Source organism: Pan paniscus, chromosome 1 (genome assembly GCF_029289425.2).
Source record: "Pan paniscus chromosome 1, NHGRI_mPanPan1-v2.0_pri, whole genome shotgun sequence".
Classification (NCBI taxonomy): Eukaryota; Metazoa; Chordata; class Mammalia; order Primates; family Hominidae; genus Pan; species Pan paniscus.
In genome coordinates this window covers 217803328-217826384 of record NC_073249.2, presented here as the reverse complement: position 1 = coordinate 217826384, position 23057 = coordinate 217803328, and the positions used below count along the sequence as shown (strand labels likewise).

Here is a 23057-nt window from a genome sequence, read left to right as displayed (position 1 = left end):
TGCTACCACGATAGCAGCTGTTTTTGGTTTCTTCCTTTAGTTCTTCTTCTTTTAACTCTAGAGATTTTTTTTTTCAATTTCTGCTAAGCTCTGACCAAATGATTGCTTAACTGTTGCAGTGTTGGTTAACTTGATAAGCACTTATGAAGTAACTTTGTCCTTTGGTGGTAGTAATTCTGAGAATACTAACAGACATTTCAATAAACATTAAGGCGGGGCACAGTGGCTCAGGCCTGTAATCCCAGCACTTTTTGGGAGGCTGGTTCAGATGGATCGTTTGAGCCCAGGAGTTCGAGACCAGCCTGGGCAACATGGCGAAACCCTGTCTCTACATAAAATTAAAAAATTAGCTGGGTATGGTGGTGCAAGCTTATGGTCCCAGCTACAAGCTTGTGGTCCCAGGTTCGAGACCAGCCTGGCCAACATGGTGAAACCCCGTCTCTACTAAAAATATAAAAATTAGCTGGGCTTTGTGGCTCATGCCTGTAATCCCAGTTACTCGGGAGGCTGAGGAATGAGAATCGCTTGAACCTGGGAGGTGGAGGTTACAGTGACCTGAGATTGTGCCACTCCAGTTTGGCGACAGAGCGAGACTCCGTCTCAAAAAAAAAAAAATGAAAATAAAATCAAGATCTCCTTAGGGAATCCTAGGGAACTGGATGCTTATTTTTGTACCAAACAATTTGTTGGCTTTAGCAGGTATATCTTTTTTGGAAGAAAAAAGTAGGGGAACCAGTGGAAATAATGTGTTTAGATACCCCAAAATAATTCTATAGTAACAACTCTGAAAAAACCCAGGCACTCCCATTTAGAAGAAATGTTTTGCTGTAAGCAGTGCAGTGATAGCTCAGGGGAGGCTGAGCATTCCTTTCTAGAGGAGTGGTGTCAACAGTGGGGTTGTTTCCACAGGGAGAAGGATTTGTAACCAGTATGCCACTGTTTTTCAATCAAATGACCTAGAAAGGAAGAACACTGAGTTTAAAAAAAGGACATAGTAAATTTTTTGTGTGGCAAGCTGCCTGTGCTCAGTTTCAGACAGAGAAAACTGAAAAATGGTGGATTATTCTTCAGTATAGGAAAATACTAAGTAATGTTAACTGGAGCCTTGTAGGGGGAAGATTGAATAATATAATAAAGCCCAGGCTGGGCGCGGTGGCTCACGCCTGTAATCCCAGCACTTTGGGAGGCAGAGGTGGGTGGATCATGAGGTCAGGAGATCGAGACCATCCTAGCTAACACGGTGAAACCCCATCTCTACTAAAAATACAAAAAATTAGCCAGGCGTGGTGGTGGGTGCCTGTAGTCCCAGCTACTTGGGAGGCTGAGGCAGGAGAATGGCGTGAACCCGGGAGGCAGAGCTTGCAGTGAGCCGAGATCACACCACTGCATTGCAGCCTGGGTGACAGTGCGAGACTCCGTCTCAAAAAAAAATAAAAATAAAAATAAAAAAATAAATAAAATAATAATAATAATAAAGCCCAGCCTGGTTGGTGTGCTGTAGGTAGATATTCATGTTCAAGGCTCTGTCTCTTCCTGACCTCCGAACTGTTGTCATAAAATCATTCATTCATACACTAAACCATTTGATATGTATTTACTGAATCCCCACTCTCTTCTAGACACATTATAGTCAGTGTTTAATCTGTATACTTACTTAAAAATAGAAACGGGGTCTTGCTATGCTGTCCATGCTGGTCTCAAATTCCTGGACTCAAGCGATCCTCCTGCCTCAACCTCCCAAAGTGTTGGGATTACAGGTGTGAGCCACTGAGCCTGGTCAGCCCTAAACTTTTAAATAGTGTGCAGCTCTGGCCACAGAGAGGATTATTGAAGATTAAATAGGCTGGGTGCATTGGCCTCCTGCCAAGCCAGGAGGCTTTTAGCCCAGGAGTTTGAGACCAGCCTGGGCGACATGGTGAGACTCCATCTCAAAAAAATTTTTTTTTTTTGAGACGGGGTCTCACTCTGTCCCCCAGGCTGGAGTGCAGTGTTGCGATCTCAGCTCACTGCAAGCTCCACCTCCCGGGTTCACGCCATTCTCCTGCCTCAGCCTCCCGAGTAGCTGGGACTACAAGGCGCCTGCCACAGCGCCCGGCTAATTTTTCGTATTTTTAGTAGAGACGAGGTTTCACCATGTTAGCCAGGATGGTCTTGATCTCCTGACCTTGTGATCCGCCCACCTCGGCCTCCCAAAGTGCTGGGATAACAGGCGTGAGCCACCGCGCCCGGCCTACAAAAAAAATTTTAAAACTAGCTGGGAATTGTGGTTCAAGGAGTTCAAAGTTGCAGTGAGTCATGTTCACACCACTGCAGGAGTTCAGGGTTTCAGTGAGCCATGTTCGCACTCCTGCATTCCAAGCTGGGCAACAGAATGAGACTCTTTTTAGACTATGTTTATTTGGAATAAATTCTTGTTTGTTTTAATTTGCCAAGGTATGTTTCATTGTTGGTCCATCTTAATGCTGGTGTCTGGTTACAGGTACCATTGTTGGATACTGGTGACATCATCATTGACGGAGGAAATTCTGAATATAGGGACACCACAGTAAGTGTTCTTCAGTCCAGATTCTTCCAGGTTCTGAGAACATTCTAGAAAAAAGTGTCAGCATCGCATATGTGACAGTAGGGTGAACTGCCCTGTGGTACTGATTTTTTTGAGATTACTACTGATACAATAGTTCTCAGCCTTTTTTTCTGTTAAGACACACTTAGCAAAAGGGCCGGGTGTGGTGGCTCACACCTGTAATCCCAGCACTTTGGGAGGCCAAGGCAGGTGGACCAAGAGGTCAAGAGATCAAGACCATCCTGGCTAACGTGGCGAAAACCCGTCTCTACTAAAAATACAAAAAATTAGCCTGGCATGGTGGCATGCGCCTGTAGTCCCAGCTACTTGGGAGGCTGAGGCAGGAGAATTGTTTGAACCCAGGAGGCAGAAGTTGCAGTGAGCCGAGATCATGCCACTGCACTCCAGCCTGGGCGACAGAGTGAAACTCCATCTGAAAAAAAAAAAAAAAAAAAAAGACACTTGGTGGGTGGGATTCTCAGTCACACATGCAACTCAGAGGATGACTACTCAGATACAGCAGGCTGAGAATTACGTTTTAACTCCTCCCCTTCCCCTTCCAAGTAATCCATGATATGTCAGTCTGTAACTGGTTTAGAACCACTCCTCTAATGGTATCAAATGCTGAGGGAATTCCTGTGTGCTCTGAAGTGCTGAATGGCATTAAGTTGTATTAAACCTACTCTTCGTTGAGTCTTATTCAAGGTCTTTTCCAGTAAAATGCCAGTGTGTGTTTGGCTTTATTTTACTTTGGGGATGAGGTAGGTATCGTGAATGTCCATAGTTGTATTGTTTTGTTTTTTAACTCCTACACATAGGGGATTAACTTTCCTGAGTCATGAGTTATTCCTAGATCCTTGGGTCATTTCCTGTAAATGTAGGCTCTCCATTCCTATCTTATACTTCCTCTCATTTATAAGGGAAACATTTTTGGGTAGCATAATGAAACATGGAAGCATAATGAAATTATTTTTCTGTCCTTCAGAGACGGTGCCGAGACCTCAAGGCCAAGGGAATTTTATTTGTGGGGAGCGGAGTCAGTGGTGGAGAGGAAGGGGCCCGGTATGGCCCATCGCTCATGCCAGGAGGGAACAAAGAAGCGTGGTGAGTGCCATCAGCACTGTGCCCATCTCTGTACAAGGGAGCTGGACTTTGAGAACGAATAAGCCAGGAGCAGTTCTGCCACCCTGATCTCTGTGGTGCCCTGAGTGTGACAGCTAGGAGATGCTGGCAATTTGTTTTATCTAGACATTTTGTTGCTTTGATATAGTATATGTGCACAATCCTCTTTTGCCTTTTTTCTTCTGTTATTTCTATCAAGACTGATACCTGACGTTCTAAATAGGCTTTTTTTTTTTTCCCGCCCAGGCAGGAGTGCAGTGGTGAGATCTTAGCTCACTGCACCCCCCGTCTCCTGGGCTCAAGCAATTCTTGTGCGTCAGCCTCCTGAGTAGCTGGGACTACAGGCACATGCCACCATGCCTGGCTAATTTTTTGCCTTTTAGTAGAGACAGGGTTTCACCATGTTACCTTGGGTGGTCTCGAACTCCTGACCTTAGGCGATCTGCCCGCCTTGGCCTCCCAAAGTGCAGGGATTACAGCCATGAACCACCACACTTGGCCTCTAAATAGGCTTTAAGGAAGCAGTTTAGGTAATGTTCTGTGCAATGTCTGGATGTAGGAATAAGGTCTGCCTCTTTTAGCTGATATATAACCCAAAAGTAACTTTATGTAATAATCGTGGGTAACAGGCTGGGCATAGTGGCCCATGCCTGTAATCACAGCCCAGCACTTTGGGAAGCTGCGGTGAATGATCATTTGAGCCCAGGAGTTGAAGACTAGCCTGGACAACATAGCGAGATCCTGTTTCTACAAAAAAGTAAAACAAACATTTTTTTAATTAAAAAATATAAATTGGCCGGGCGTGGTGGCTCACGCCTGTAATCCCAGCACTTCGGGAGGCTGAGGCAGGAGAATCGCTTGAACCTAGGAGGCAGAGGTTAGTGAGCCGAGATCGCGCCACTGCACTTCACCCTGGCGACAGAGTGAGAGTTTGTCTCAAAAACAAAACAAAACAAAACAAACAAAAAATACACACACACACACACACATATATAAATAATTGTGGGCAATCCGATATATATATAAATAATTGTGGGCAATCCGCTTGCCCTGGCCTCCCAAAGTACTGGGATTACAGGCGTGAGCCACTGTGCCTGGTCTGAAATATGATTCTTTAAGGCTGGGCATGGTGGCTCACGCCTGTAATCCCAGCACTTTGGGAGACTGAGATGGGAGGATCACTTGAGGTCAGGAGTTCAAGACCAGCCTGGCCAACATGGTGAAACCCCCATCTCTACTAATAATACAAAAATTAGCCGGGCATGGTGGAGGGCACCTCTAATCCCAGCTACACGGGAGGCTGAGGCACAAGAATCACTTGAACCTGGGAGGCAGAGGTTGCAATGAGCCGAGATCTCACCACTGCACTCCATCATGGGTGACAGAGCGAGACTCGGTCTCAGTAAAAAAGAAAAAATGATTCTTTTTTTGAGACGGAGTCTTGCTCTGTTGCCCAGGTTGGGGTGCAGAGTGCAGTGGCGCGATCTCTGCTCACTGCAAGCTCCACCTGCCGGGTTCACGCCATTCTCTCGCCTCAGCCTCCCAAGTAGCTGGGACTACAGGCACCCACGACCACGCCCAGCTAATTTTTTGTATTTTTAGAAGAGACGGGGTTTCACCGTGTTAGCCAGGATGGTCTTGATCCCCTGATCTCGTGATCTGCCTGCCTCGGCCTCCCAAAGTGCTGGGATTACAGGTGTGAGCCACCGCGCCCAGCCAAAAATAATTTTTTTAATTACCTTTCTGGTGAATGAGTCTGGGGATTCTCTTCAGTGTGTTATTAATAAAACACAGAAGTAGAGAGGCCTTTCTGCTTCTCAGAAGTTTAAACAGCTGTGTGTGCAGTGGCTTGCACCTGTGGTGCCAGCTATTCAGGAGACTGAGGCGAGAGAACTGCTTGAGCCCAGGTGTTCAAGGCCAGCCTGGACAACATAGCAAGACCCTGTTTCTTAAGAAAAAAAAAAAAAAAAAGGTTTGAAAATACTTATCTCGAAGCACCTGCACAGTGAGCAGTTAGAAAGGCAACCAGCAGACAATGCACGTAAAAGTATTTGACATATGGAGTGCTCCAGTTGTTTCCATCAGTTCTCTTTCCTCATACTGTGGTGGCAGAAGTACAAATGGCACCTTTACCAGAAGGACACTATAAAAGTTCAGTGAAGCTCTGAGGTTTCCGGTGTGGCTGTCTTCATCCCTAATCCTAAATGTTAACTTTGCAACCCTGTAAGATTTCATGTCTGTACCAGAAACTTTTTGTGAGGAAGCCTTGACTGGCCATTAGGGAGCAGAACAGTGAGGGAAAGTCTCAGGAGTAATATATCTGTGTGCTGAGCTGTGGAAGGAATGAACAGCGGCCTTTCTCTGAATGGTAATGTAGCTCTCAAAAACGCTGCCTGGTTCTTAATCCAAATGTCCAGAACCTTTCTGTGCCTGGCAGCACACATCCAGACAAATAAAAGAGGGTCTCTTCACTTGCTAAAAGCCATTATAAGGAGAAATAAAGAAAAGGGAAAAAATTAAAAGAGGATCTCTAAAGGAACTTTCGTATTGCCTGCTGTTTGCAATCATACTGTCTGCTGCTGCTGCAATAGAAATTTCTGAGCTGGGTGCGATGGCTTATGCCTGTAATTTCAGTGACTCAAGAGGCTGAGGTGGGAGGAGTGCTTGATCCGAGGAGTTCAAGACCAGCCACATCAACATAGGGAGACCCCATCTCTGCAACAACAACAAAAAATTAGCCAGGCATGGTGGCTCACGCCTATGGTCCCAGCACTTTGGGAAGCTGAGGTGTGAGGATTGCTTGAGGCCAGGAGCTCAACACCAGCCTGGGCAACATAGCAAGATCCTGTCCCTACAAAAAAAAAGTTTTTAATTAGCTGGGTGTGATGGCACACACCTGTAGCCCCACCTACTTGGGAGACTGAGGCAGGAGGATCACCTAAGTCCAGGAGTTTGAGGCTGCAGGGAGCCGTGATTGTGCCACTGCACTCCAGCCTGGGCAACAGAGTGAGACCCTGTCTCTAAGAAGACATTTCTTCTGGTGCTTTGGTGATGCTTCTGCTCGGCCTTTCTGTCTGTAGTCTCAGTCCGATAGTCCAGTCTGCTTTGAGGGCCCACCAGGACCTAGAGGAGGGGCCAGTTTCAGTCAAGGGTCTGCAGTTGACCTTGAGAACTTAGCACATTCATTATCTTTTTGTGGGCACTTCCACCTCCCATTAGAAAGAAAAAGATGGGCCCAGTGCGGTGGTGGCTTATGCCTGTAATCCCAGCACGTTGGGTATCCACGGTGGGTGGATCACTTGAGCTCAGGAGTTGGAGACCAATCTGGGCAACATGGCAAAACCCCATCTCTACAAAATCCAAAAAAATGAGCTGGGTGTGGTGTCACATACCTGTAGTCTTAGCCATTTAGGGGGCCGAGGCAGAAAGATTACTTGAACCTGGGAGGTTGAGGAGGCTGCAGTGAGCTGAGATCACACCACTGCATTCCAGCCTGGGTGACAACATGAGACCCTGTCTCAAAAAAAAAAAAAAAGAAAGGGAAAGATAGGGGTTGGTGTCTATGGGTATGTAATTGGGCTCTCGGCCCGTCTCTTCTCATTAGCTGAACCACACTGTTTCTTTACACAGGCCGCACATCAAGACCATCTTCCAAGGCATTGCTGCAAAAGTAGGAACTGGAGAACCCTGCTGTGACTGGGCAAGTTCTGGGCTACTCTTTAAAGCCAATTGGCAACATGGGCGTGTCTAAGTGATGAAGTGCGTGGAGAAAGGCCACCGTGGTCTCCCAGGGGTTAGCTTGGTGACATAAACGTCTCAATCTTTGATTGCTAGCATAACCAACACCTAGAATGCATGCCTGCTGTTCACATCTTTGTATCTTACCTGACTGTTCATAGCCTTGAGGTTGATATTAAAAGCAGCCTTCTATAATTCATCTAAAAGATGAATTCTTTAAAAAGGAATAGGATGAAGTGAAATAAGATTTTTTCGAGCCATATTATTTCATGGCCAAAGGAAAGAATGTCAGAATCAAAAGTGGCGTTTGCTTGCATGGGTGAAAGGAGGAGGATTGAAGGTACTGTTGCTGTGTCAACATTCCATGAATGTGGAAAATTCCCCATCCTGTAGTGTGGGATTCAGGCATTCTGTGCTTGAACAAAGTAACCTGTGGACTTGCACCCTCACTGAATATGAATGAGGCCTAACCTAGTTCATAGTACAGTGGTGCGATCTCGGCTCACCGCAACCTCCACCTCCCAGGCTCAAGCAATCCTCCTGCCTCAGCCTCCTGAGTAGCTGGGACTGCAGGTGCATGCCACCGCACCTAGCTAATTTTTGTATTTTTTGTAGAGACGGGGTTTCACCATGTCACCCAGGCTGGTCTCAAACTCCTGGACTCTCAAGTCATCTGCCTGCCTTGGCCTCACAAAGTGCTGAGGTTACAGGCATGCGCCACCATGCCCGGCCTCGTGTTGCTGTTAAAGTAAACTTTATCTCATATTGTAGTTCAGCCATGCTGTGGATGGAAAAAAGCATTAGGCTCAGGAGACCTAAGTGGCAGTTCTGGCTTTCCATAAACTTAACTGTGACATCAGGCAAGCCACGTCCCTTCATGGACTTCAGTTTCCTTATCTGTAAGATATGGGGTTGGATTACATGATCTCCAAGCTCTCTTCAGCTCCTGATTCCCTTTAATTTTATATCAGCAATTTTAATGTGAATTTTATTATTCAATTTTATTTTATATGAAATCAACGCTGAGGTTCAAATAAGGACTCAGGCCTTTGAGGAATCCGGGAAGCCCTCCCTCCTAGGCCTGCCAGTGCTTGGTGGCTTTGGCTACAGCAGCTCTCTTGTCCTTACCTTTTCACCAGTGGTTGGCCATTGAGCTCAGTCAGAATCTGCTTAGGGTAGAAAGAGGCTGGTGCTGGGACTGACGTAAAGGGCTGAGTAATCTTCTCATTAGTGTGAAGGATTGGAAAGGGACCTCTGTTCCCTGACAGTAGATTACTGCGGTAAAAGGCCGGGCGTAGTGGCTCGTGCTTATAATCCAGTATTTTGGGAGGATCCCTTGAGCCCACGAGTTCAAGGCTGCAGTGAGCAGTGATCATACTACTGCACTCTAGCCTGGGTAACAGAGAGAGACCCTGTCTCTTAAACAGAAACAAAACCAAAAAGATCACTGCAATAAAAGTGAGTGGTAGCAACTTTTTTTTTTTTTTTGAGACAGTCTTGCTTTATCATCCAGGCTGGAGTGCAGTGGCGTAATCTCAGCTCACTGCAACTTCCGCCTCCTGGGTTCAAGCGATTCTCATGCCTCAGCCTCCAGTGTAGCTGGGATTACAGGCATGTGCCACCATGCCTGGCTAATTTTTGTATTTTTGGTAGAGATGGGGTTTCACCATGTTGCCCAAGCTGGTCTTAAACTCCTGACTTCAAGTAATCGGCCCACCTTGGCCTCCCAAAGTGTTGGGATTATAGGTGTGAGCCACCGCACCCAGCCTGCAACTTTTTTTTTAGATACACACACTTAGGACAAAGTCATGAAGAGAAGCACAGTCCTTGCCCCTACGTGTGTTGATCAAGCAGGCCCTCCTTAGTTCATGGCTGAAGTGGCCGGAAGGGTAAGGTGAAGTAAGATGTTAGCAGCCACGTTACTGCGTGGCCAGAGTGTCAAAATCAGAAGTCAGCAGGGGCAGCAATAGGAACATGGACAAGGCCAGGCGTGGTGGCTCATGCCTGGAATCCCAGCACTGTGAGAGGCTGAGGTGAGTGGATCACCTGAGGTCAGGAGTTTGAGACCAGCCTGGCCAACATGGTGAAACTCCATGTCTACAAAAATTAGCTGAGTGTGGCGGTGTGCTCCTGTAATCCCAGCTCATCAGGAGGCTGAGGCGTTAGAATTGCTTGAACCCAGGAGGCAGGTGTTGTGCTGAGCCAAGATCACACCGCTGACACTCCAGCCTGGGCGACAGAGCGAGACTCCGTCTCAAAAAAAAAAAAGAAACACGGACAATGGAGTCCTGATGTGAGCGTCAGTTGTATCGGTCCAGGTGGTGACAGCCAGCAGAGAGACTGCCCAGGTCATCCAAACACCTGGCCTCCTGGGCAGGTGTGTCCCTGTCATGGAGCTGGGTGTAGATGACTGAGAGTTTGATGCCATGAACTGTTTGGCTCTCGTCACTCCCTTTGTTCCAGTTCTTGACAACTAAATAATTTTCGGATAATCTGGCTTCCCAGTTGCTTGTCTATAGGGCCAGAATGTGTTGACCAGACTAACATTTGTAACCATGAAGATCCATAGTTAAGGTTTTCATCCTACATTCATTAACTGGTATTCTGATTTTATACATCTTGCCAGCTTATAAATAAAGATCTGGTCTTTATTTATAAATATAAATATAAATATAATGATGGGGCCTTGGAGGGACTCCTTTCTGGGCTTACAAGTTTGAGACCTTGGATCTAGGGTCATTTTACTTTTCAGTAGCCATTAGGAACAACTACAATACATTTATATTTTGAAAAAAAAAAGTGATTTAATTAGCCAATATATTTTAACCTCTAGTTGCTAGAAAGGTGGTAACTTTGGGAAAAAGAGGACTTTTTTTCTTGTGGGTGGGGGCTGGGAAGGTGGGGAGTTGCTTTGAATGATGAGAAAGAGTAGAAAATACAGGCTAGAGAGCGATAAGTATTGAAAGTGAATTCAGGGACTTTGAGAAACCTTGAGAAGAATGAGTCTAGAATTAGTGTTAAATAATATTGTACTGGACTGAAGCTTGCTTTGAATTGCTATATGATTCTTGTATCAAAAATGCTGTACTCATTTTATACTTGTTATTTTTTGTGTGGAGAGGTAGCCTTGCCAGGGATGTTGGCATGAAAGCTGATGTGGACTTATCTGATGTGTCGCCTGTCTCTCTGAAGGCCTCTTGGTGCTTGTTGTCCTGACAGGTGGGAGATGAGGGAGCAGGCCACTTCGTGAAGATGGTGCACAACGGGATAGAGTATGGGGACATGCAGCTGATCTGTGAGGCATACCACCTGATGAAAGACGTGCTGGGCATGGCGCAGGACGAGATGGCCCAGGTGAGGCGCCGGCACTGCCTCTGTGTCCGTTCTGCAGGGAGTGCTCACTTTGCCACAGACACCGAATCTTTTCTTCATTCCTATCCCCTTGGCCATTCGGGTGGCCTGCATGGACTCAGCCTAATTTGAGGGAGACTGTTAGTAATAGGCCTATACACTATGCTAGTTAGTCACTAAGCAGAAAGTCCCCACAGAGTCTGGGTGGTTATCATCACCACCATTTAGCGTAGCTTACCTGGTGTCAGGCACTGTGTCACTCCACATACCTGTCCCATTTACTCCCACAGTTGTCCCACATGGCAGATGCAGCAGCAGATTTCTTTCCTGATCAAGTTGGGATTGGCTTTTTGATAGTTAATCTGAAAAGTCAGTCCAAGTAGGGAAGCTGAAGCATTTCCCCCAACATTTTATTATGAAAATATTCAACCATGCAGCACAGAAGTTTGAGAGTTTTACAGTGAACACCTGGATACACACCTCCTCCTTTCTCCCATCCACAGGTTCCTGTACTTGCTTTAGCAATGTCTGTCCATCCCCCACCAATTTCATCTTATTTTTTGGATACATTCAAAGTAAACTGCAGGTATCCATACTTCTGTTTTCCCTAAATACTTTAGATGAATGTATCTTTATCATGAGGTAAACATAGATTTTAACTGAAAACATAGGAAAGGACTTTCATTCACCCGCCATTTTTTGGAGGGCCAAGGCCTTCTCGTGAAGTATGGTTTGCTGATGCGCTTTCTAGTCGTGTCTTACATCTAGAATTTCTAGTTTCAGTTATTTCCAATGGGTTGTGATTTACAGACTCTAGCAAGGCATACAGTATAGAAGCTTTCCAGATTTTTTGTTGTTGTCCTCCTAGTTTTTTATTCATGTCATCCTCACTTACTTTGACTATTGTTTGTTTCACTGGATTGCTGTTAATTGTTCTTTCTAAAACATTACCTTAGTTTTCTTTCACAGAAACAGTGCTATTCTTTTTGTGTTCATTTTTTATTGGTATATATAATACTTAACGTGTTCACTCAGCAAACACACGAGTGCTTCACTGTGTGCCAAGCATGATTCTAAATGCTGAGGATATACTAGTGAAGAAAGCAAAGTGCCTGCCCTCCCGGAGCTGGGGAGACACAGAAATAAATAAACAATATCAAACTAGTTAGCGATGACTGTGAGAACGAAGAGTAAACTGGGACAAGATCCGGTGATTGCAGAAGGCTTCTGAGGAGGCGACAGTGCACAGAGACCTAAGTGAAGTGAGGAGCCCTTGCCTCTGAGGAGACAACACTCCTGGTGGCCAGAAAGTCAGTATAACCAGGTTCAGAACAAACACAACTGACTCTGGGTTAGCATAAAACTCAACCAGCAGGAGCAGAAGTCCCCAGGCAGACGCGAGCAGAGCCTGCTGGCAACCGTGAGCATTGGTCAGCGTGGACATTGGACAAGGGGCTTCCTTGCTCAGCCCTCATTCCTCTAACATGGTTCTCTCCTGTGTTCTGCATGTAGGCCTTTGAGGATTGGAATAAGACAGAGCTAGACTCATTCCTGATTGAAATCACAGCCAATATTCTCAAGTTCCAAGATACCGATGGCAAACACCTGCTGCCAAAGATCAGGGACAGCGCGGGGCAGAAGGGCACAGGGAAGTGGACCGCCATCTCTGCCCTGGAATACGGCGTACCCGTCACCCTCATTGGTAATGTTATGCTTTTCACATGGGCCCTTTCGTCCACTATTCTGATCTTGATGTCTGGAGGACAGATACAGACTGGTCTTTAGAGAATCTCTTCAGCCTTCTTCAGCTTTCAGAGTGCCTTTTGCTCTTTCTTGTGTCGAAGAAACTGACAGTGTGAGAGAGGCTGACGCTGCTTTTGATTCTCTTCCTTGTAGTTCTTATCTCATTCGTACAAACTGTGAGGTAAATTCGGAAGTGACTGTCCTTCCTATCCAGTTTTATCTTTGGAATATTTTAGCATTAGTGATGTAATTGTAGTCAGTGATCTAAGATTTTATTTATGAGGCAGGTAACTTGAGTGAAATTTTTCATAGAAAAGTTCATGAATAACAGGGCCGGGCACAGTGGTTCATGCCTGTAATGCCAGCACTTTGGGAGGCCGAGGCGGGTGGATCATGAGGTCAGGAGATTGAGACCATCCTGGCTAACATCATGAAACCCCGTTTCTACTAAAAATACAAAAAATTAGCCAGGTGTGGTGGCACGTGCCTGTAGTCCCAGCCACTCAGGAGGCTGAGGCAGGAGAATTGCTTGAACCTGGGAGGCAGAGTTTGCAGTGAGCTGAGATGGCACCACTGCACTCCAGCCTGGGCGACAGAGCGAGACTTCGTCTCAAAAAAAAAAAAAAAATGAGCAGGTGCCTGTAATCCCAGCTACTCAGGAGGTTGAGCCATGAGAATCGCTTGAACCCGGGAGGCAGAGGTTGCAGTGAGCCAAGATCATGCCACTGCACTCCAGCCTGGGCAACAGAATGAGACTCCATCCGCTCCAAAAAAAGTTCGCGAATAACATATGCTTGTGTACTCAGAAATTATTAAAAATTTACTTTTTTCCCCTAGATATTAAAAAGATAAAAATTACCTATCCATTTGAGTCCTCGTTGTTTTGCTAAGTTCCTTCTCCTTCCTCTTTTAGAAGAAAGCCACTATCCTGAAGTTGGTGTGTATCCTGCCCACTTGTTTTATATCTTACATTAGTGAGCTAAGCATCAAACTCAGAAAGATAAGGAAATAATATAAAGAAATAAACATAAAACGAGAGGGGATTAACAATATCAAAATCTTGGCCGGGGGGGGTGGTTTTCTGTGTGTTTGTTTGTTTTTTGAGACGGAGTCGTGCTCTGTCACCCAGGCTGGAGTTCAGTGGCATGATCTCGGGTCACTGCAACCTCCACCTCCCGGGTTCAAGTGATTCTCCTGCCTCAGCCTCCCGAGTAGCTGGGATTACAGGCATGCGCTACCATGCCTGGCTAATTTTTGTGTGTTATTAGTGGAGACGGGGTTTTACCATATTGGTCAGGCTGGTCTCGAACTCCTAACCTCAGGGGATCTGCCCGCCTCGGCTTCCAAAAGTGCCGGGATTGCAGGCGTGAGCCACCGTGCCCAGCAAAGGTGGTTCTAAGAATAAAATACATAGACTTCTGGCAGGAATGAAAAAGGAGAACGAAAGATGCCTCTCGTGGTTAATGAGAGGCTGATCTTTGCTTCTGGCAGATTGTTCTCATTATATTAAAACAGAATTGGGCCAGGCGCGGTGGCTCACGCCTGTAATCCCAGCACTTCGGGTGACCGAGGTGGGCGGATCACGAGGTCAGGAGTTTGAGTCCAGCCTGACCAACATGGCGAAACCCCATCTCTACTAAAAATACGAAAGTTAGCCAGGCATGGTGACCCGCGCCTGTAATCCCAGCTACTCAGGAGGCTGAGGCAGGAGAATCACTTGAACCCGGGAGGCGGAATTTGCAGTGGGCCAAGATCACACCACTGCACTCCAGCCTGGGCGACCGAGCAAGACTCCGGCTAAAAAAAAAAAAAAAGAAGCATCTCAAAAATAATAAAACAGAATTTTTCCTGTTTGCTCCTCTGGATACAGGTTGCCTTTCTCTCCCTTGACTCTTCTCCCCTTTTGACCTCCCTGTTCATTGTGCCTCGCCCTGTTGATGAACTGTGTGGTGTAAGGCAGAGTAAGGAGGAAAGTCGGTGGTTTCTACAGTTCCGTGCTGTATAGAAGGAAGTTGGCTGCTTTTAGCCGATCTGAGCCATAACATAGGTGAGGAGGGAGGGGCCAATAGCTAGGAGCAATTTATTCATCACGGACTCAAGTATATGTGTAAGTATTAGGATCTCAGAATCCTACTCTCCTCCTGTGGATCCATATACCTCTTCCCCCAGGGTGGCTGGGCCCACCCCCTGCTGGGAGCCATCATTATTTGTGAACTAACAGGGAAGTCTTCCAGCTGCCCTCTCCCCCCCTCTAACAGGAAGGGTTTGCCTCATAGCCTGTTGCACCAGTCATCTTACAAAGCTTCCTTCTAGAAATGCTAAGTCATCCTGTGTGTGCATTTGGGCCAAGAGAGAGGTAGCTGCTTTTGTGTGTTTGGAGTAGGGTTAGCAGTCTCAAGCCATAGCTGCTCCTCTTTCCTCAGAAATAAAGTCCTCTGTTAGTTCCCTGAGCTTTTACTTCATTTTGTCTATGGGGGAAAAAGTGGTTAAAGAGTCATTTATTCTAACTATAAATTGTCAGTTGAGCAAGTCTTTTATAAGGGATACTTTCTGAAAATACTAAATGTCTTAATATTAAAATACTACATTGACTTTTTAATTCAAATGAAGTAAAGTGGTTAAACTTGAATGATTACGGCTATACTGAAAACCGTAAAATATAAAAACCTAACATTTTTTTGAGAGGTGAGTCCGTAAATGTGACTTATCAATGTAAAATCTTCAAAAAAAAAAAAATTAAGGTCCTCTAAATTGAATTTGAAATTTTACTCATGGACCAACACTGAGTATTCTACATAACAGTGGTTTTTATTTTATTTTACTGGTTTTAGAGACAGGGTCTCACTGTGTTGCCCAGGCTGGAGAGCAGTGGTGTGATCATGGCTCACTGTAGCCTTGAACTCCTGGGCTCAAGTGATCCTCCCACCTCAGCCTGCCAAAGTGCTGGGATTACAGGTGTTAGCCACCTTGCCCAGCCATAACAGTGGTTTCTATCTCTTCATTTTCCCTCAAAACTCCCTTTTGAATTTCATGTTAATCTTTGTGATTGAATACTCATATTTGTATTGGAAGATTGTCTTAAGAGTTTTAGTTATCAAATTAACTGTTTAGAGCTTCTTATAAAGTTCCTTCCAATCCATGTCAACTTTTGTGGCCTAAGGTTGAAACTTTCAGCTCTTTGTATAAACAGACTTTCCTGCTCCACCTTTCTTCTGGTTGCTGTGCGAACTTTGGTAATTTTCACGCGCATCCGTGTGAAAAGACCACCAAACAGGCTTTGTGTGAGCAATAAAGCTTTTTAATCACCTGGGTGCAGGCAGGTTGAGTCCGAAAAGAGTCAGCGAAGGGAGATAGGGGTGGGGCCATTTTATAGGATTTGGGCAGGTAGTGGAAAATTACAGTCAAAGGGGGTTTTTCTCTTACACGGGCAGGGCCGAGGGGTCACCAGGTGCTCAGTGGGGGAGGTTCTGAGCCAGGAGAAGGAATGTCACAAGGTTAATCGCTCAGTTAAGGTGGGGCAGGAACAAATCACAATGGTGGAATGTCATCAGTAAAGGCAGGAACCAGCCATTTTCACTTCTTTTGTGATTCTTCACTTGCTTCAGGCCATCTGGATGTATACATGCAGGTCACAGGGGATATGATAGTTTAGCTTGGGCTCAGAGGCCTGACAGTAATCTGTTTCCTCTTCCCGATCTCCCCATGTAGGAGAAGCTGTCTTTGCTCGGTGCTTATCATCTCTGAAGGATGAGAGAATTCAAGCTAGCAAAAAGCTGAAGGGTCCCCAGAAGTTCCAGTTTGATGGTGATAAGAAATCATTCCTGGAGGACATTCGGAAGGTGGGACACAGTCCCTGGCAGTGGTCTTTGTTGGTCCTGCGGAAGGCAGTGGGGGTGGGGGTTGTGGTGGGAGAACACTCGAGGCCACAGGATGGCAGGTGGAATGAAGTTCAGCCTTGACTTGGATCTTGATTTACAGTGTTTTCCTAGAATATTGGCCCTTCTGGGATCTCCACTGCTGATAAGAATAAGACTGGTAGACATAAGGTGGTCACTCTCCTAATGGCAATCCTAGTAGGTCTCTGTGTCACTCTTTAGGCACTCTACGCTTCCAAGATCATCTCTTATGCTCAAGGCTTTATGCTGCTAAGGCAGGCAGCCACCGAGTTTGGCTGGACCCTCAATTATGGTGGCATTGCCCTGATGTGGAGAGGGGGCTGCATCATTAGAAGGTAAGTGAGAGGCAGCCCAGGGTCCGACGGGAAGGACTCACACGGCTGTGCAGAAGTGCGATCTTAGGACACTTAGCTTGAGCAGTTTCCAGGGATGGGCACTTAGCCCCATCACTGGACACTGGCACAAGATAGGCTTAGATTATGTGGTTCCCTTCTTCACTGTACCTCAGTTGCTGTAACTAGATTGTCCACACTACACCTTTTTTTTTTTCTTTTGAGACCAAGTTTCGCTCTTATTGCCCAAGCTGGAGTGCCATGATGCGATCTTGACTCACTGCAACCTCTGCCTCCCGGGTTCAAGTGATTCTCCTGCCTCAGCCTCCTAAGTAACTGGGATTACAAGGGCACGCCACCATGTCCGGCTAATTCTTTTGTATTTGTAGTGGAAACAGGGTTTCACCTTGTTAGCCAGGCTGGTCTCAAACTCCTTGCCTTGGGTGATCTGCCCGCCTCAGCCTCCCAAAGTGCTGGGATTACAGGCGTGAGCCACTGCGCCCGGCTCCGCATTACACCTACTACACTACACCTTTTAAAGTACTTCTGTGAACTGTCGTGCCCTCTGGCCTTGCCTCTTGGGAATTTTGCTCTGTATTTTCATTGAAAATGTCAAATCATAGAAAACGTAGCATTTCTACACATGACGTTACATCGTTCTCGTGTTGGCTGAAGATTCATTTGATGAATCTGATTTTTCTGAAGTAGATGATTCTGGTGATTCAGATGATTCTAATATTAGTTCTCTTTAGAAATAACGCCAAGAATAGTTTTTATATTTTATTTTCATATTGAAAATCGTCAGATTTTCTTCAGCCTCAAAAAGCGTGTTTATGTAAAATTAAATGAGCTCTGGCAGCGAGCTGCACTTTTTTTCTAAACAGGAAAAGGGTTAACAGCTTGAAGAAACGAGAAATGTAACTTTGTTTCACTAGGGTATACATCGGCTTCCAGCTTACTTCCCTGTTAGGGTTAAGATTCATTGCATTTGGCCGGGCGCGGTGGCTCACACCTGTAATCCCAGCATTTTGGGAGGCCGAGGCAGGCGGATCACGAGGTCAGGAGATCCAGACCATCCTGGCTAACACGGTGAAACCCCGTCTCTACTAAAAATACAAAAATTAGCCGGTTGTCGTGGTCGCGAGGCTGAGGCAGGAGAATCGCTTGAACCTGGGAGGTGGAGGTTGCTGTGAGCTGAGATCGTGCCACTCCACTGCCTGGTGACAGAGCGGGACTCCGTCTCAAAAAAAAAAAAAAAAGATTCATTGCTTTTTTCCCCCCTTGATTATTTCAGTGTATTCCTAGGAAAGATAAAGGATGCATTTGATCGAAACCCGGAACTGCAGAACCTCCTACTGGACGGCTTCTTTAAGTCAGCCGTTGGGAACTGCCAGGTATGCGGCCTAGGGCTGGCGCCGTGGCTCCTCTACCTCCCTGCGGCCGTCACTTGTGATGTTTGCTTGTTTGTCTGTTTTTTTTTTTTTGGTTTTTTGTTTTTTTGAGACGGAGTCTCGCTCTGTCACCCAGGCTGGAGTACAGTGGCGTGATCTTGGCTCACTGCAACCTCCGCCTCCTGGGTTCAAGCGATTCTCCTGCCCCAGCCTCCTAAGTAGCTGGGACTACAGGTGTGCCAACATACCTGGCTAATTTTTTTTTTTTTTTTGTATTTTTAGTAGAGATGGGGTTTCACCATGTTGGCTAGACTGGTCTTGAACTCCTGACCTCGTGATCCGCCCACCTCAGCCTTCCAAAGTGCTGGGATGACAGGCGTGAGCCACCGCGCCTGGCCTAACCATCAGTTTTTCATTTACCCACATCGATATGAATGAAAATCTATCCGCGTCACCAGGGGGCAGATCACTAATCTCTGGCCGTGCGTTTTGTGCTCAGGACTCCTGGCGGCGGGCAGTCAGCACTGGGGTCCAGGCTGGCATTCCCATGCCCTGTTTTACCACTGCCCTCTCCTTCTATGACGGGTACAGACATGAGATGCTTCCAGCCAGCCTCATCCAGGTAAGCCTGTGGAGCAGGGATTAACCTGGCTGGCCCCTCTGGGGCGTGCGCCATGGACTGTCCTGACCAACCTACTCTCTCGTTTCCTAGGCTCAGCGGGATTACTTCGGGGCTCACACCTATGAACTCTTGGCCAAACCAGGGCAGTTTATCCACACCAACTGGACAGGCCATGGTGGCACTGTGTCATCCTCGTCATACAATGCCTGATCATGCTGCTTCTGTCACCCTCCATGATTCCACAGACCAGGACATTCCATGTGCCTCATGGCACTGCCACCTGGCCCTTTGCCCTATTTTCTGTTCAGTTTTTTAAAAGTGTTGTAAGAGACTCCTGAGGAAGACACACAGTTTATTCGTAAAGTAGCTCTGTGAGAGCCACCATGCCCTCTGCCCTTGCCTCTTAGGACTGACCAGGAGCTACTCATGTGCGTGAGAGTGGGAACCATCCCCTTGCGGCAGTGGCTTCCGCGTGCCCCGTGTGCTGGTGCGGTTCCCATCACGCAGACGGGAAGGGTGTTTACGCACTCTGATCAACTGGAACCTCTGTATCATGCGGCTGAATTCCCTTTTTCCTTTACTCAATAAAAGCTACATCAGACTGATGCTCTTTCTCCAGATTCTTAGTCTCACCTCGGCCACCTGGAGCCATTATCCCCATTGGCAGAAAGATTTTTCTTTAAAAAAAAAAGACTAGAATAACACAAGAAACCACATTTAGGATTATGCTTCACTCAGAGGAGGCAGGCAGGGAGGACGCACCAGGGGCTTTAATACACTGGGCATGTTTTCTTTCTCCAATTGGGCAATGGGTACATGGACGTTCACTGTAACGTGCTTTTTCTTTCATCTTTTTTTTTTTTTTTTTTTTTTTTTGCTCCTGGCAAGCTGTGCGTGACATTCTTTATGGCTTTTTGTATGTCAAATACTTCATAATAAACTTTCTAGAGAATTAAACTTTAATGATGGGCTCAGCTTGGTCTGATTTATTTCCTTTCCCACACCTGTCTCTACTTGCTCTAAGCCAGGCCCAGGGATTTTGAACAAGCTAAGCCGGCTCCTTAAACTAGGCTTTTCACTTTATCTTACTTACTCAGAGAAGATAAAACCTGCCAGTGATATTGTTGTGTGGCCTGGGGCCAGTGTGACTGTTCCCTGCAGCGGTTTGACTTCATGATGATTTCCCTGGAGTGTTAAAGTCCTAAGAGTTGCCTAAGAGGAGCGAGCAGCGCCTGTGCCTCAACAGCTGGTGTCTACAGTGCGACCTCTGACCTCTCAGGGCTAATGTCAGTGAAGGAGACAATTTTCATTAAATCACCAACTTTTAATTTATTTTTCTTTTTTTTGAGACGGAGTCTCGCTCTGTCACCCAGGCTGGAGTGCAGTGGTGCGGTCTTGGCTCATTGCAAGCTCCACCTCCCGGGTTCACACCATTCTCCCACCTTAGCCTCCAGAGTAGCTGGGACTACAGGTGCCCGCCACCACTCCTGGCTTATTTTTTTGTAGTTTTAGTAGAGACGGGGTTTCACCATGTTGGCCAGGATGGTCTTGATCTCCTGACCTTGTGATCCGCCCACCTCAGCCTCCCAAAGTGCTGGGATTACAGGCGTGAGCCACCGTATTTTAAAATTTTGTTTAGAGATGTGGTCTCGCTACGATGCCCAGGCTGATGTCAAACACCTGGACTCAAGCGATCCTCCTGCCTTGACCTCCCAAGGTGCTGGGATTATAGGCAGGAGCCACCGTGCCCTGCTACCAACTTTTTAAACTCAGCCTAGATGTGAGTACTTCGCTCGATCAGCCCCCACGCACCCCTCCTGCCCTCCCTGTACATTTAAGAGAAGCCCGAGTAGCCGCACGTGACGGGATTTTTCTTTAAGGCTTGTCAAAGGCACTGTTCAAGGGGGATCTTTTCACCTGGCTCTGAGGCTGAGGGATGGACACTGCTGGAATGGAGAGAGAACAGCAAGAGGTCAGAGGCTAAGTGTCAAAGGGCCCACGATGTTTCAAACAGTAATGATCAGAAGGGAATCCACTCAGCCCCTTTCCGCTTACCTTCCAAAAAGCTGTGAGTGGTGGAGTTTGGTTTCAAATCCAGCCCTCCTTGCTTACTAGCTGTTAGACTTTGGGGAAATTATTTACTATCTGTGTTCTCAGTTTTCTCATTTGTAAAATGGGAAATAATAGCACCTGTGTCCTTGAGGCTACTTTGGGGATTCAGCAAGGGAAGATAGAGCAGCGCCTGGCACATAGTAAATCCCTACACCAGTGGCAGCAAGGCTGGGTGCGCTGGCTCACACCGTAAGCCCGGCACTTTGGAAGGCCGAGGTGGGAGGAGTGCTTGAGCCCAGGAGTCTGAGACCAGCCTGGGCAACATAGTGAGACCCCCATCTCTACAAAAAATAAATATTAGCTGGGCGCAGTGGTGCACACCTATGACCCCAGCTAGGTGGCAGGCTGAGGTGGGAGGGTCGCTTAAGCCCAGGAGACGGAGGTTGCAGTGACCATGACGACACCACTGTACTCCAGCCTCGGTGATAAAGCAAAACCCTGTCTCAAAAAAAAAAAAAAAAAAAAAGTGGCAGCAATTACTACCATTGAGTGTGCCTGACCCCTGGACCCCTGGAGCAGTGGTGGGTTTTTTTTTAAGACTGGGTCTTGCTCTTGCCCAGGCTGGAGTGCAGTGATTCAATCACTGCTCACTGCAACTTTGAACTCCCCGAATTCAGGTGGTTCCTCCTGTCTCAGCCTCCCGAGTTGCTGGTTCTACGGGCATGTGCCACCACGCCCCACTAATTTTTTGTATTTTTTGTAGAGACAAGGTCTCACCATGTTGTCTAGGCTGGTCTCAAAACTCCTGGGCTCAAGTGATGCTGCTCCCGCCTCAGCTTCCCAAAGTGCTGGGATTACAGGCAGAAGCCACTACCCCCCGGCCAGCAGTGCGTGCTGTTTGTACTGAGAGAAACCAGATGTTACCTCTCAGCACCAGTGGTGAATTTGCTTTGCACCCCAGTCTTCAAAAGTTTTCTCGTGGGGGTTCCTCTGTGTGCTGCTCAGCAGGTGTAGAGGTTAAGAAAGGTCAGAGCTTCTCAAACTAACCTGTTACAACTCCCCTACTCCCACCACCACCCCCGAGATTTTGAAAAAATGTAGATTCTGATTCGGTAGAATCCTGAAAATGGCTCTTCATGGGGTGGAGCCCCATGTTCTGCATTTCTATCTTTTTTTTGAGACAAGGTCTCATTCTGTGGCCCAGGCTGGAGTGCAGCGTGGCACTATCATGGCTCACTGCAGCCTCAACCTCCTGGGCTCAGGTGATCCTCCCAACTCAGCCTCCTGGCTAGCTGGGACTCCAGGTGCACACCGCCACGCCTGGCTAATTTCTAAACTTTTTGTAGAGATGAGCTCTCCCTATGTTGCCCAGGCTGATCTTCAACTCCTGGGCTCAAGCGATCCTCCCGCCTCAGCCTCCCAAGTGCTGAGACCACAGGCATGAGCCACCACGCCTGGCCCTGGGCCCCAATCTTGGCTCCGCCACAAATTCAGCCTTACTTCACAAGTTAGTTAACCTCTATGTGTGTATTTTCTCCTCTATATAAAAGGGATGATAATAACACCCACCTCACAGAGCCGTCTTCCCGATTAAACACAAGGCACTTGCACCAGAGCCACCACACACTGAGCACTATGTAAGGTTTACTGTTTATTACCTGCCTCCTAAAGAGAGGCTGCCAAACAATTCTGAGTGTGGAAGGAGGTGGAAAGAGGGGTTTTGCCCTTAGCCCTAAGTCAGTCCTGTTCAGTCTAACCACTAAAGGGACAGATCTGGTGGCTTCTTTGAGGTAGAAATTATAGGCCCCTAATGATGTCAGCCACAACTCTGCTTTACTGGGGACACAAAGGGGTGTTATACAGACAAGGGTCAGACAAGGAAACAGGAGTTTTGTTTTCATTTTTGAGACAGTCTCACTCTGTTTCCCAGCTGGGGTGCAGTGGCGCGATCTCGGCTCACTGCAACCTCTACCTCCCCAGTTCACGCAGTTCTGCTTCAGCCTCCTGAATCGCTGGGATTACAGGTGCCCACCACTACGCCCGGCTAATTTTTGTATTTTAGTAGAGACGGGGTTTCCCCATGTTGGCCAGGCTGGTCTTGAACTCCTGACCTCAAATGATCCACCCGCCTCAGCCTCTCAAAGTGCTGGGATTACAGGCACGAGCCACCATGCCTGGCCAAGCAGAGGGATTGCCAAGCAAAGAGACTTTAGGGAAGGATTTGCAGGGGTTACACGTTCTTTGAGG

The 23057-nt window shown here is 46.9% G+C and overlaps 1 protein-coding gene across 14 annotated transcripts in view; it reads left to right on the top strand.

Moving 5' to 3' along the window:
- KIF1B (kinesin family member 1B) overlaps positions 1–19721 on the top strand; it is a 211485-nt gene extending 191764 nt beyond the window's left edge. For 12 of the 14 annotated variants that reach the window (XM_063594801.1, XM_063594790.1, XM_063594798.1 and 9 more), the window contains 9 exons: positions 2480–2545; positions 3549–3667; positions 7316–7385; positions 10643–10777; positions 12287–12476; positions 16226–16356; positions 16615–16748; positions 18636–18758; positions 18849–19721. In XM_063594801.1, coding sequence (XP_063450871.1) covers positions 2480–2545; positions 3549–3667; positions 7316–7385; positions 10643–10777; positions 12287–12476; positions 16226–16356; positions 16615–16748; positions 18636–18758; positions 18849–19074 — 1194 coding nt within the window. In that variant the 3' untranslated portion in view covers positions 19075–19721. Of the gene's footprint in view, positions 1–2479; positions 2546–3548; positions 3668–7315; positions 7386–10642; positions 10778–12286; positions 12477–16225; positions 16357–16614; positions 16749–18039; positions 18140–18635; positions 18759–18848 lie in introns of all 14 variants that reach the window. The other 2 variants (XM_055104000.2, XM_003822101.7) reach the window with 1 other exon arrangement.
- The last annotated feature ends 3336 nt before the right edge of the window (positions 19722–23057 follow it).